Here is a 15,381-nt window from a genome sequence, read left to right as displayed (position 1 = left end):
TCTGTGAGGTATTCAGAAAAGATTTAGCATTTATTAATTTACTGTTCTGTTCTTATGTACACAATGACCAGAAACTACAGATTAGCAAAATATTATAAAGCCAGATTGATGTTAACTTAGAGCTAGCTGCATTCATATCTTACCTTTATAAAGAGTTGTTACACTGCTTGCTGCATTTTGAAAGGGAATCCATAAGGAAATACCATTCTGACGATCTAAAAAATAAGTGAAAAAAAAAAAAAGTTTCCCCTTTATAAATAACCAGAAAAAAAAACATTAATACATTGCATGTCTCAATAGAGAATACTTGCTTGCAAACAAGAAACACAGGTAACAAATTTGCCATTTGTTGGCCAAGTGGATAGAATTCACACTCTTCAACCAACAGGCTGCTAGTTTGAATTTTACAGTTGGTTGGTTGGTTGATATAAGGGTTTATTAGCATAAGGACAGCAAAGCTCATACTGCACCAAACCAAAGGTTACAGCCGTACTGAAGGTCATGGTAAACAGTAATAACAAGATAAATTAGTAAATATCGTGTTATGTACAAAAAGCAATCTGATAAAATTTAGTTAAGCAAAACAGTATTCATATATAAATAGAATATTTATATAACCAAATATGGTTGTATAAATGAATTCTTTTCAAAAATTTAAAAATTTCATGCAATTTGCCAAGTCTGATAAACTCTGTATGAAGGTAATATGGCTCAGCTAGATTAGTAAATGCCAACAGTAATGTTAATAGCTTGCATTGTCTCTTTAACATGGCATACCAAAGGAATGTGTGTAATATTGAGTCTCCCAATGCAGAGGAAAGATACTAGTTCATATAGGATGTTCTAGAAGAGTATTTTTAGGACATAGCTGAGAGAATATATGATATTCTGATGATCGATGAGGCTCAACCATCGCAGGCTGCTCTGCCTTGCAGAATCAACCATAGCCCTGAGATCAATAATCCAGCTTCGAACACAATAGAGATGAAGCAATGAATACTGATCTGCATGCCATTCATCAGAGGACAGAGTACAAAGGAGATTCAATGTTCTCTTGCACTTTTCTCTTAGTTTATGAATGTGTGCAAGTAATGTAAGCTTTTTGTTCAAGATGAGTCCTAAGAAATTGGCTTCTGTTGCTATTTGAATAATAGTTTGTCGCATTCTTAACTCGGGATCTGGATAAAGAGTAGATTTTTGGCACAAAGACTTTTTTCTGCTGAAAGTCTAAACCTATTACTAAGGGCCTACGAAAAGCATTATCGACTGCTTGCTGAAGTTGTCAACATAAACAGCATTCCTTGATGTGGGAGGAAGCTGTTCACTGATTGAATTAACTTTGATAACAAAGAGTGTCACACCTAAGACAGAGCCTTGAGGAACACTCTTTTCCTGATGATGTGGCAAAGATAATGTGTTTTCCACTCAGACTTGGCTGGAGAGTTCCTTTCTAATAAAAAAGGAAGGTGTATGCAGTGACCAAGATTAAAGAGGTCTTTTAATATTCAGTATCTCCAGGCTGTGTCATAAGATTTCTCTATGTCACTGAAGACAAACTACATGTTCTTGTTTCAGGAAACCATCTCTCATACAATACAATACAATGGCAACTGACTTATGCCAAGAATCTGCAAACACTTTCTCTGCAAGTATTTGGTTGTATAATAAGAGAAGGAAATCCAGTGAAGGTGACAGAAGATGTTTTACCATCTCAAAACGGATGTCATCAGGTCCTACTGCACTGGTATAAAAAAAAGAGTAACGAAGTTCTTATTAGTTCCTCCTTAATATTAAGAATGGCTGACTGTTTGTATCTAAACCATTTGAAGAAAAGTTTAGGTACTGTTTCTCTTATGGTACTTTCAATATTAAAAATTCAGGAGGTTATGAAGCCGTTTTGAAACTAGCAAAACTTTCTCCCAAAATGTCGACAATGGCTTTGGGTTCATCAACAACACATCCATTATGATCTAAAGGTAAATAAATAGTGTTGTATATCTATCTTTTATTTTCTGGTTTTATCTTATACAATTTTTTGAAACTTCTTGTATGATTAACAGATAAAATAAATAGATTCCAAGAATGATTTTGACTCGGACGTCTAACATAATGTGCTTTGGATCCCAAGCATGTTTGAAACAATAAGATTTTAATGCAGTGTGATATCTACAAAATATCAGCCATTCTCTGCCCTGATCTCTTTTGGATGCTTGCCACTTCGGGTTCCACCAAGACTTTGGAATCAATGGAAATTGGGATAATGTTTTTGGAATTACAGCTGTTGCTGCCTAAACAATATAATCTGTCTTCAGTGATATGTTTGACTGCTTCCACATTAAATTCTGCAAGATGGGAAAAAGTATTCCAGTTAGTTTGTCCATTTCCAGATGGCAATTTATGTAGGAACATGATTCATGTAAGGACAGAGCGCAAATAAAATTCTCTCTTCCATGTATGTTTTCTTTGACATTCCAAATGAGAAGTGGAAAAATTGTAAGGGAGCAGATTTTGTCTATTACAAAATATAAGCAGGTAGGCATATAAAAGAAAGTACTGAGTCTATTATTCAGAAAGGAAGGTCATTCTTGTCACGCATCCTCAATGATATGACTTTGTTAATTTCTGTTGGCATCACCCCACAGAGTGTTGTGCCCATTAAAGTCACTCATCAAACATACAGGCTCAGGAATTACAAAATAAGGTTATCACGATTGATTTCATTTAACTCCGAACCCGGTGGGAGATGAATGGAACATACTGCAATAAGAAATCTCATAGATAGGCAAATCACTACTGCTTCTAGAGCAGTATTACGTTGAACCTATTTGAAGTGTGACTGCCCACTAGGTATACCAACTCTACCATGAGTAGGACCATCCGAGAGTGAAATTCCTTAAGGTGAGGTCCTGACTGTTTTAAATATGTTTCATGCACACAAAAACAGAATAGCTTGTGTTTCTGCAAAAGGATCTTGGTATCAATATTTTTCCAAAACTCACACTAAAATTTTCCTTGTTTTGGTTTTGAATTTGTCTAATTTCCAGGAGGGCGAGGGATTATCATTATCAACTGATTTTGAGAAGTATAGATGTCTCCATCTATAGTGTCCATCTATTCCTCTGGAAAAATGTTCATTACATCATCTGATGTGTAAAGTTCATTTCTGTATGAATAACAGAAAAATATTAATACAATGCATAGAGAATATTTGTTTTCTTGCTCATTTAAGAATTAGCAGAACTCTGAAGTTAGCAATGGGATATATAAAAACAATCTTGGCCAGCTCAGAAACCAGAAGCTATTTGTAAAGATGTTCTTTTCCCCCTCTTTTTTTTAAATTTAATGCTTTGTATATAACATATCCTCGTCACTCCCCGTTGACATATTTTCAGTCTTCTCCCGGTTAATTTTCACGCCTCTCTCCACTCTTCCAGGGTATTTTCAAGCTTCTCTCGGGATGATTCGCATAGAACAATGTCGTCGGCAAACAGCATGCTCCATGGTGCCTCCTTGACATCCTCCACTAGTACATCCATGACCTAGTCAAAGAGGTAGGGGCTCAGAACTGACCCTTGGTGTAGCCCTACGACAATGGGGAATCCTTCTGTCATGCCGACACTAGACCTGACCTGAGTTTCTGTTCCCTCATACATTTCCTTCACCATCCTCACATACTTCTCCGACACCCCCTTCTTCCTCATACACCTCCATACCTCCTGCCTGGCCACTCTGTCGTATGCCTTTTCCCAGGTCTATAAACACCATGTGCAGCTCCACTTGCATCTCTCTATATTTCTCCATCAATCGCCTTAGTGCAAATATCGCATCCGTTGTCCCTCTTCCTGGCATAAATCCAAACTGCTCCTCACCAATTTTCGCTTCCTGCCATATCCTCCCTTCAATTACTCTTTCCCATATCTTCAATGTGTGTGACATCAGCTTGATCCCTCTATAGTTGCCAGTCTTGAACATCTCTTCCTTTGTAGATTGGGACAAGAATACTTTTCCTCCATTCCTCTGGTATCTTTTCCTGTTGGGCTATTTTCCTCATCAGATCCCATAACATATCCATGCCTTCACTGCCCAAACTTTTCCACACTTCCCCAGGTATCTGGTCTGCCGCCACAGCCTTTCCATTCTTCATTTTTCTCAGTACCCAACCCACTTCCTCTCTACTTATGTCTTGCACCGGTCTCTCGTTTTCCTCTCCATCCTCACACCTCTCTCTCGGATTCTCATCATTTAGCAGTTTACGGAAATATTCTTTCCATCTTCCTCTGATTTTGTCCTCTTGTAATACTACTACTTTATCTGCTTGACTGATGTTATGTCTTTCGAGGTCTTATCTCTGGCTTTCAGGGTGAAAGGCTAATTTCAGGGAAGAAATTCAAGTACCTTGTGTCGGTCGTCGAGAGGAATGGTAACCTGGATGAGGAAATACAGCACTGAATAACATGCGGCTGGATGAACTGGAGGAAGATGAGCGGGGTCCTGTGCGACAAGAGAGTGAGTTGTAAGAGGAAAGGAAAGCTGTATAAGATGCTGGTGAGGCTGGCGATGCTTCATGGTGCGGAGACGTGGCCTATAACAAAGGCACAGGAGAGGAAGATGGAGGTAGCGGAGATGTGGATGTTGAGATGGATGAGTGGTGTGACAAAGAAGGACAGGATAAGGAATGACTACATCAGAGGGACGGTTAAGGTGGGACCAATTGGCAAGAAGATACAAGAAAGTAGGCTGAGGTGGGTCAGACATGTAGAGAGGAAGGGTGAGGAGTATGTTGGTAAACGAGTGGAGTATATGGAGTTGGAGGGAAGGAGGAAAAGAGGCAGGCCCAAGCTCAGGTGGAGGGATAAGGTGACAGAGGATCTTAGGGAGAAAGGATGGAGTCCAAAGGATGCCCTGGACTGGAGAACTTGGAAGAGGAAGGTTAAAGATCGGTGCACCGACCCTGTTTAACATAGGATAAGGCATAGTGAAAGAAGAAGAAGATATAACATACGGTGTCTGCTTAATGGTAAAAGCTAGTAGATGACTGGGATACATCCTCCACATAATATGGAGAACTGACTAGGGCATCAGACCTTATGTACAATTCTCACCTTCTGGTGTGCCTTGCTAGTAGTTATCCATTGAATACCAAATGAACAAGGATAGTTTGGCAATTTGGGACCAGACTTTGCAAGTTGTATTATCTGGTATGGCTTAAACCAATAACAAACATGATTGTACAACATGAAATTTCTTGCTGGTTGTGCTAGTGCCCAATTTAAAAAAAATACCTTGCTATTTTCATCTGGGGAACTCAGGTAAACAGTGAAAAGGTAAGCCACTACAGCAAACTCAATGTCAAGAGAACTGAAGACAGGCAGACACCATCAGCACAAGTATCAGCAATAAAGAAGCTGGAGTGGCAGAACAACTAAAAAAGTACAACATAATGTGTTACTATTACAAAGAATATTGTAATAGGCAAGATCCTGCTAAATAAATATAAGATGGTATACTTGAAGAGTAGTGTTGAAGGAAAGGAAGGAGCAGCAACAGCACTTCCCACCAAACACAAAGATAAATTTCTTGATTGACAAGCAATTTCAAAATGGGAAAAAAGGAAGAAGTGAAGGAATTTTTCAGATTATTAGAGATGGCAGATGCACAAAGAAAATGAGACAAGCTGGCCCCTTTCGGAGATTTCAGCAGCAAGGTAGGAAACGAATCTCATGCACATAGAAATGTTTTTGAAAAATTTGGTGAAAGGGACAAAGCTAATAAAAATGGTAAGTGCCTGCTGGATTTCTGTTCAAGACAGACTAGTCGTCATTAATGCCACGTTTCAATAAAAAAGATGAGTATAAATCCACTTGCAGAGGCAGAGAAGACAAAGTCTTACTGACAATATTATTTTTAATATCTTCACACTGATTTAGAATAGGAGTATACACTACTTGGAAAGAAGCGAATGGATACCTTCCACGGGCAAGGTGCATTGTGCCATGTAATGAATCGTGTGTTTGTAGCCAATATAAATTGAAGGAATATGATGCTTCCAAGTAAGTGCAACTGTGTTTGGGTGAAATGGCTGTGGGAAGAAAACTGACTATGATAGGATGACATGTTGCAGGCATATCTGTTTGAAAAACTGTTGACAAATTGGCCATTCCAGGCCAACAATCAGTTATAACATAATGAGATGGAATAGCAGGGAGTCAATTGCAAGTGCTATTGACTATTGATACCACACTTACCAAACATAACCATAGGGTGCTATGCAGGACATGTAAAAACCACCATTCGCCAGCTGACATGTTGAATGTAGAGTTCTGGGCATCTACTGGAACACAAATCTGCACAAAAGCATTCAGAAATGAGGCTCACAATATGCAAGCACTACATTACCCGAACCGACATGCAGCATTGTCTTCAGTGATGCGAAGAGCATGTACAGCGGGATGTGGAAGTGTTATGGAGCAAATGAATCATGCTACAACCTCTATCGAGCAGATAGACAGGTGTGGTGGAACGTCTTTTACTAGAGTATGTAACCCCAACTATGAAATTCAAAGGTGGTACTGTGATGGTATGGTCCAGTATTTGCTGGTTTAGCCTCGGACTTCTGTTTGAAATGCCACGAACATTGAAATCCAAAAGGTATCTGAACATTCTGGAAAATACAATGCTTCCTACTTTGTGGCATTTCTATAGAAATGACCATTGTCTTAGCAAGACAAAGTACTCTGTCATAAGACTACTGCTATAACTGCATGGTTTGTGGACATGAATGTCATCAGACTTGACTGGCCTCCACAGTCTTGATATCAATCCTACTGAACATTTGTGGGATGAACTGGAGCATCAGGTGAGGTTAAGGGATATCCACCTCACCACAGTCCAGGACCTCATTCCATAGCTACAGGAAGAATGATCCAAAATTCTGTGATTACTATTGTATACGTGGAAAGCATGCCCTACATCTTATTAAGGTGGATGCCATGGTGGTTTGTTCCTCACACTATGGTGTCCACTGACTTCTTTCCAAGGTGTGCATACACAGAAGATAAGAAATCGATCGGAATCATCTCTTAATTTTAAGCAGGATAAAAATGAATATCACACTGAAAATAAAAATTACGATTGCATTCACACTATACAGCTTGGACATTACAGCCGGTCACATACTTTACTGGTCCAATGATAGTCATTTGATAGCTTCAGCATTATATTTTGTAAGATGGGATAAAATATTCTGGTCAGCCTGTTTCCTTTCAGGATGGTGCAAATAACAGGAAAAGGATTGCTTCCATATATGTTCTCTTCAACATCCCACATGAGAGGAAAAATACGGAACAAGGTATTGAGTCAATTATTAGAAGGGAGAAGTCATGATTGTCAAGCATTTACTCAATGACATGACCTTGTCCATTCTTATTGGTACTACCCAACAGAGTGCTCAGTTCATTAAAGTCCCATGTGAGAGGTATGGGCTGAGGCAGTTGCAATAACATTATCAAGTTCGACCTCATTTAACTCACAATCTGGTGGTAAATAAATGGAACATAACGTAAAAGGTCAAAAATAAAAACCCCTTAGATAAAACAAAAAATTTGCTGCCGAAAAGAAGACAACTAACTCATTGGAGAAGAAAAGAAATAAAATAGAACTTACAGAAATAAATAAAACAATCAGAAAAAAATAGTGAAGATAAAAAATACAAGAAACAATAGACAACAACAAAAATACGAAAGTAGTATGAAACAATCTCACAATAGGGAAAAAAAAAAGAGAGAAAGAAATAACACTAGAAAATGAAAGCGGACGAGATACTAAAAGATAAGGCATAGTAGAAATGATGGTTGGCTGTAAAAGACTGGTGAGAAGGAGAATATGAGAAGTGAAGAATATGGGAATAAAAGCAACATAAAAAGAGGAAGCATGAAACAGAACAGTAACACCACTGGGAGTCCCCTCCACAAAACTGTTCAAGCTATATCAACATTACTATCATGAATAGACAGAAAGGTAAGGAGAAAGAACTTGCACTAAAATTAAAGCTTCCTGGGCTGAATGAATAAGAATGACTTTAAAGACACTTGTGGTATTCGATAAATAATTTTTAACTCCCAAATGATACATTCATATTAAAATGTTCTGGTTTAGAAAATACAGAGGTGAGATTGTTAGCAATCATAAACCTGTCAAAGAATAGTCTGAAGATTAGAATTTGGGGTTGCAGAAAGTGGTTGTGGAAATTTTGTGCATTTCAGAAGTGCAAAGTAATGAATGGATTTGCAATTAACTGGAAAAGAATACTGAAACAAGGAAGTAAGTGAAAGAAGTCACATGACTTTGCATTCTTGTTTAGGATAAAATTATTTATTGTTTTATAATGATTTTTTCAGCCTTTGGATATCTATTTTTACATCCTTTTTTGTCCCAGTTAGGAACCCACAGGTAGTCTAGCAGAGCATGAAGCTGACAAACATCACAGGATCTTCTGGTCTATGATTTGACTGCTATATACCATTGCTTCTTCAAACATGAACTTTTGTTTAACTAGAGTGCTGATGCACATTCGGTGCTTGGAGGCAGTATTGGGCCATGTTACGCAAGGAGACCAGGTGCTCCCTGTATGGTTTACATAAAGAGTATCTTATCTCCTCTCTCAATGCATCGGTCATACTCTCATAATCAACTATGAAAAGTACAATCACAGCATTGCTGCAATTTAAATTAAAAAATTCCCAAGTACAAAAAAATCCAACAAACTCATAAAACAATTCTAACCAAAAAACTATAAATGTGAAAAATACCAAATCTCAAAATTTGAAATTTTGTTTATTCCTTATGGAAATAGATAAAATGACATTTTAAAGGAAATTTACTAAGTGAATTTCCTTTGGAAATAAGCACTGTAGGAACTAACCACTATAATTAGCCATAGCACCTATGTAGTACAATTGGAAGAATGATGGTATGTTGTGCCCTTTGATTGGAAAAGGCCTAATTCTTGTTGTGACAAGAGGAATCGTTACGTTTTTTTTTTTTTATTTTATTTTCAATTGAAGGAGAGTTAGCTGATCTCATATGGAAAACCCATTAGCAGGGATTTTCCATCCTCAATGAGACAAATTGGCCTTGAGAATACATGCAATTTACAGACAAAATTGGTGGTGGTGTGTGGTAGATGGCACTGGTGATTCGTTGCTGTTGGTAGAGATGGAGAGTTGTAGAGTAGGTGCCCTCCCTCAATGAGTCTTTGGACTCCTTGGGGGGTCATGTAATAATAATTAACTATTCTGAAGTTCCTTAAGTTTGGCATAGTGAGAGTCAATTGTATATGATTTTCATCACTCAGTGTGAGACTGCTACTCTGCTTATGCAAGCAAAGCGATTCTCATTCAAGTTTTAAAGTAGCTTGAAAAAGTACATTTAGTCTCTAAGGATTTTTCAATAATTTACAGACCACCAATGGTATTAAATGTTGCATCAGGGGTTCTCTCAGAACAATTCAAAAAGAACTACCCCCCCCCCCCAATCACACGAATTAATAATCCCAGATAGAAATTTTTTCTGTTATGATTTTTTTTTAATCTATTCTAATTGGAACAATTTATTTGCCCCTCTGAATATACATTCTGGTTAGGAGCAAAAAAAATGTTCTCTTTTGCTCAGACCATATGATATATATAACATATGGTCATAACAACAGGAATAGAAGTCGCTGGGTATAGCATTTTTCGTCAGGATAGGAGGGGAAAGCGTGGTGGTGGGGTACTGCCTATGATAAGTGATGACCTATGTCCTCTAAGAGTGGAGGCTTTGGAAAGAAGTGAGACAAATGATTTTGACAGCGTATGGTGTGAGGTAGAGGTAGGCAAGACAGGATATTTAGTGGGGTGTTGCTACAGACCCAGGAGCACAGAGGATGGGTACTAGGAGATGTTTAGACAGCTAAGTTTGGCAAGTGCAAGAAGAATGATTGTTATGGGAGATTTTAACTACAGTAGTATAAATTGGAGAGAGGAAGATGCATGTAGCAATAGGGAAATGGAATTTCTAGAATTCTTGAGGGACAAATGTCTTAGGCAACACGTAACAGAGGGAACAAGAGGTTCAAGAGTTTTGGATTTGGTTATAGCATCAGAAGAGTTGATAATAACTGAGTTGACATCTCTCCCACCAGTTGGAGAGAGTGACCATATGGTTTTGACTTGGAAAATGAATAGACATGCAGGAGTATCAAAGTAAATGGGAACTTATGTGGAATTATAATGCAGGTGATTATAATAGTCTTAGACGTCAACTTCGGGAAGTTTCATGGAGGGAGGGATTTCATGGAGGGAGGACGTGGGTGACACTAAAGTCCTGGATAGGACTTTAGTGTCACCCACGTGGTTGGGCTTAGTATTGTTTGTTATTTGTGCATATGTTACATTAATTTTTTTGTAATCCCCGTAGATGTCCTAGTGACTAGGACGAAATATAGGAAGTATTAAAGTCTATTTTAATTCTTTTTGAGTGTTGTTAAAAAATCCATTAAGCCTCCAACATGATTACAAGAACATTAGATGAGGGAAAAGCATATACTGCAATTTTCTTAGACTTAGCGAAGGCATTTGACAGGGTGCCACATGATAAGCTGATATTTAAGTTGCAGCACATGGGTCTGGATGTCAGATTGGTCAACTGGATTCAGGATTGGCTGTCTGATAGGTATCAGAGAGTTGTATATGGTGGAGCAGTTTCAAGGAGGCAGAGGGTTACAAGTGGGGTCCCACAGGGCTCAGTACTAGGACCTATATTGTTTAACCTTTATATCAATGACATTGCCAGTGGATTGCAAGGGGATATTCAATTGTTTGTGGATGATGCGAAGCTGGGAATTATTAGTAATAGTGCAGATGTGGTAGCCCTACAAGAAGATTTAAATAAGCTAGATAGATGGGCAAATGAATGGGGGTGTCAGTTTAATGCAGCAAAATGTAAGGTCTTGAGGTTTGGAAAACATCGATGGGATGCTGCATTCTCCATGGGAGGAGTTATACTGTAGGAAGTTGGGGAGACAAGAGATCTGGGGTTGATGATTGATAGAAACCTGAAATTTAGCGGACATATTGCAAAGGTGGTGAACGTAACACAGAGAATTGCTGCAATTATGAGAAGGACACTGATCTGCAGAGATAAAAGGGTTATCATTCCGTTGTATAAATCTCTGATCAGAACACACTTAGACTATTGTTCTCAGATTTGGTCCCCAGGATTTGAAGGGGATAAATTAACTGTGGAAAGGATACAAAGATGGTTTCAGGACTGTACAAGGATAGTTATGAGGATCGGCTGAGGGAATGTGGACTGCAGAGTTTGTGGATAGAAGGAGAGGTGATATGATTGAGACTTTTAAATTGTTGAGAGGTGGTTACAGGGTTGACACTGGTTTTGCTTGGTTGAGCAGTGGGAAGGAGTGATGACAAGAGGCCATCCCTGGAAGTTACGAAAGGAAATTGTGAGCAAGAGGGTAAGGAGCGGTTTCTTTGTGGGGAGGGTGGTTGAACCGTGGAATGCATTGCTTGATGGAGTGGTGGGAGCGAGAACCGTCAATGAGTTTAAGGAGTGGTATGATAGACTTTGTGTTTCTTAAGAGGGTCCTCCCCTCGATGAATCTCGACAGACTTTATGTTCTTAGGAAGGACCTCCCACAATGAGTCTTTTGACTCCATGGAGGCCTGAATAATAATAATACCTTTTAATCCTGCACATTAGGAAATTGTTTTAACATTGTACTGAAGTCAAACATTGAAAATTTATTATTGTAATTCTGCAAATCATATTACCATAGGTAGACTGAGCTTTTGAGCCTCCGTAGCTCAGTCAGTATAGACAAAGCCTGATATATATATATATATCTTTTAATCCTGCACAATAGGAAATTGTTTTAACATTGTACTGAAGTGAAACATTGAACATTTATTACTATAATTCTGCACATGAAAGTTTGCACATCATATTACCATAGGTAGACTGAGCTTTTGAGCTTCAGTAGCTCAGTCAGTATAGACAAAGCTCTTTGGTTGGAAAGACCTGGGTTCGATTCCCGTCAGTGATGTGAAGAACCTTTATCTGGTCGCTTTCGACTAAAGACGAGTTAGCCGGTCTCATATGGAAGTAAAGGGTATTTTCACCTGGAAACTCTGGTTTTTCGTCCTCCAGAACAGGCAAACCAGCCCCGTGAACACACATGGATTACAGGTCATGAATACATCCCAGCCAGATGCTGGTCCTGAGCCCGGATAAAATTGGGGGTTGGGGAAAGCAATGGTGAACTACCCTGTAAAAATCTCACCAGGAATACTTTGTGGGCAATGCCTACAAAGTCACCTAAGGTCAGAAACGACTGAAAGGGAAAATCAGATCAAATCATATACACATATATATATATTTATTGACTATTGAAGATTAACTCAAGAAATATGATAGTGAAAGGAAAAAAAATGATGCAAACATACTATTTCTTTATTTATTGTTACTATTAACAAGGAAAAAAGAATACTGCTAATTTACATTTATTGAAATACAAAATAGAAATAAAAGAAAAGTTTTTATTCATAGAGAAGATAAGCAGCATGTGTGTGTTTTGTCATTTTTTTTTTTTTTTTTAAATAAATGTATATATGTTTTTTCAGATGGGGAAAGATTTTTGCTCCAAACTGAAATGATTTACCAGTGCAAAAATTGCTCCTCTGGATTAAATCCTCAAAGTTAGATATCCTAGAATCTAAACATCAATTATTTCAGTAGAATAGAATAACTGTGAGGATTTAAAAGGATTCGTTCCTTGGATATATATTGCATCCCTTAGTATGCATGGTACTAAATGTATATTTTTATGGCTAGGAATGATATAAAACTGATTTAAATCTGACAGGCCAGGCCACACTGCATGCATGTATTTTATGTATAAGCCTGAAGATTGCTTATTACATTTGTTCAATAATGTCAGAAGTCTAAGGAACCAAAGGAAGTAGTTGGTTATTACTTGTACATGCACTGTAATAACAATAATAAATAAAGATTATTGATTAGTGGACTCGGCTAATGGACAAGAAATAGAATGCGAAGAGGACAGACAGCATTTTCGGGATGGCAGAAGAACTAAGCCAGACAAGAGTGATATGAAGGCAAAGCAAACAAACATAAAATTATAAAACAGTTGGGCATTGAATGAAAAGATTATCAAGTTATTAGAAAATTACTTCAATGGGTATAATGTAAGTAATCATCATGGGTGATTAATTATGAAGACAGTAACCAGAAGAGAAAGAATTCACCGAGTTGTTGAGAGAGAGAGAATAATCTGGTTATAGCACTGAAGAATGCCGATAAATGGCTTCCCCATACTAAAGCATTTACAGAACCGACTGCCTTTCAGAACAGAACTGCATGTAGGAGTTTCACAAAACTGCAAAGAAAAGAAGTCAGAAAGAAATGCACAGGTCAAGAGGTGATTGGAGAATACATTCCATAAGTCAGGTTAAATAGAGGAGTTAAATGGATGTGTAAACTTGTTAGCACTAGCTTTACAAAAAAAATGTGGAGGACTGAACAGTATAAAGTGGGTTAGATGAGCCACAATAAAGTAAGGAAGACAAAACTGGATTACGAGATTTGGACAAGCGGGTCAAAAACTCCAAGAGAATGACTGCAAAAGAATAACTATAATGAATATAAATGATATTCTACCAGAGATTGCAAATTCATACCACCAGAAATGAAAACCACTAATTTAGAATGGAAAGATATTGACTATCAAAAAGAGATGGATAAATATAGACCAAAGGGAAAGGGAGGGAGAAAGAGTGGAAGATCAGTTGCAAGATGGAAAGACAAGTGAAGCTGGAACAGGCAAATGTCTAATCCTTGAAGAGAAGAATATATATATATGTTGACAGATTTCAAAGAAATTGAACTATTAAGTGAACATTTTGTGAAGGTCTATCACATAGGTAGAAATAACATGGTACCATGTACTATGGCAGGAACAGCACAGACAAATACAATAAGTGGGCAGGAGTTAAGATGAGAAATTTGGATTTTTATTGAATGCCATTAAGATTACAATTAGTAAGAAAGGCTGAAACTAGTAGTCTATTCCACCACAGCAGTAAGATGAATGAATAAATGAAGATAAATTCTAATGTTTCTCTGTGTTAGAGATGAAATGAATCTGTCACAGAAACATTGAATGTTCTCTGATAAATACTACCTACAATTTTTTAAGTTTTAGAACACCCATTCAAATAGAAATACTCCATTCTTTAGGTGGATTTGGAAGTTAAAAAGGCCCTTCTTTTTTTTTTGGATACTTTATTTTTCTTTATACAGGAGAAAAGGATTTCTTTCTTTCTTTTTTTTTTTTTTTTTTTGTGAAATAATCCAAAATTAGCTTGTAAAAAGATTAAAAATTGACTAGCTATTGATTTAAAGAGTACTGAGTTGGCATTCATACAATCTTAATGGGTTTGTATATTAAGAACTTTGAGGAATGATCAGGAGACATGAGCATACTGACACTACAAAGCTATGAATCAAGTTGGTACTGAAAAAAAAAAAAAAAAAAACACTGGGTAGAGAAGCAAGAGAGCAGACTACCAGACTGCAAAATCATAGTCTGGTATAGTATGAGTTCAAAGATGTAAGTTCAAATTTAATCACCAATGAGAGGAACTTTTTCTAGGTCTTTCTTTGACTGGTTCCTCGAGTTAGTCGATCTCTGGCACAGACAACCAGGTTTTTTTCCCTCCTGGAAATTTGGGTTTTTCATCCTGTAAACTCAAATTCTACCACAGACGTACACTATTTCAGACAAATATAGTGTTAGGATTAGGGACCACGAGATGGTGGCATTTGTCAGCTGCTTCTCATCACTGGATGCAGTTTATAATTAGTGACAGTCTTGGGTCAGCTATTTCTGATTGGCTACTGGTGGAGGGTTAACTTCCCACTTAGTCTCCAAAAGTTATATAGGGCTAAAATAGCCTTGTCTACTCCCTGAAGGGAAATGAAAGGCATTAGCAGATTTTTATTTTGCAATCAAATCCACACAGATGCAAAACCTATCGCACATCACTGTCATCTGGGCAAAAAGGTCAAGGAGAAAGAAGGAATCTCAACGTTTCTTGAACAGCTGAAGCTTGCAATCTTTAGGGAAGAGAATCAGAAAGGACAGAGACAAACAGAAAGGAGGAGGAATTGATTCTGAAGTTTAGAAGCAGGTCAGTAAATAGATATTTACCTGTAGCTGCTTGTATTCTTAATGTTGCAAGAGTGGTAATGGTTCAGCAGAATGCTGCCTGAAAATACCTATAGAAGAGGCATGGAACACACTAT

At 37.7% G+C, this 15,381-nt stretch overlaps 1 protein-coding gene across 1 annotated transcript in view; it reads right to left on the bottom strand.

Moving 5' to 3' along the window:
* The window catches only part of LOC150102884 (HUWE1-associated protein modifying stress responses), an 85,204-nt gene that overhangs the window by 47,128 nt on the left and 22,695 nt on the right, over positions 1-15,381 (bottom strand). The window contains exon 2 of the mRNA XM_090397504.1: positions 144-215. Coding sequence (XP_090253630.1) covers positions 144-215 — 72 coding nt within the window. The remainder of the gene's footprint in view (positions 1-143; positions 216-15,381) is intronic.

The sequence above is a fragment of the Typopeltis vanoorti genome, chromosome 9 (assembly GCF_054136105.1).
Source record: "Typopeltis vanoorti isolate ZY-2024b chromosome 9, IOZ_Tvanoo_1.0, whole genome shotgun sequence".
NCBI lineage: Eukaryota > Metazoa > Arthropoda > Arachnida > Uropygi > Thelyphonidae > Typopeltis > Typopeltis vanoorti.
This window is presented reverse-complemented; position numbering and strand designations above follow the sequence as displayed.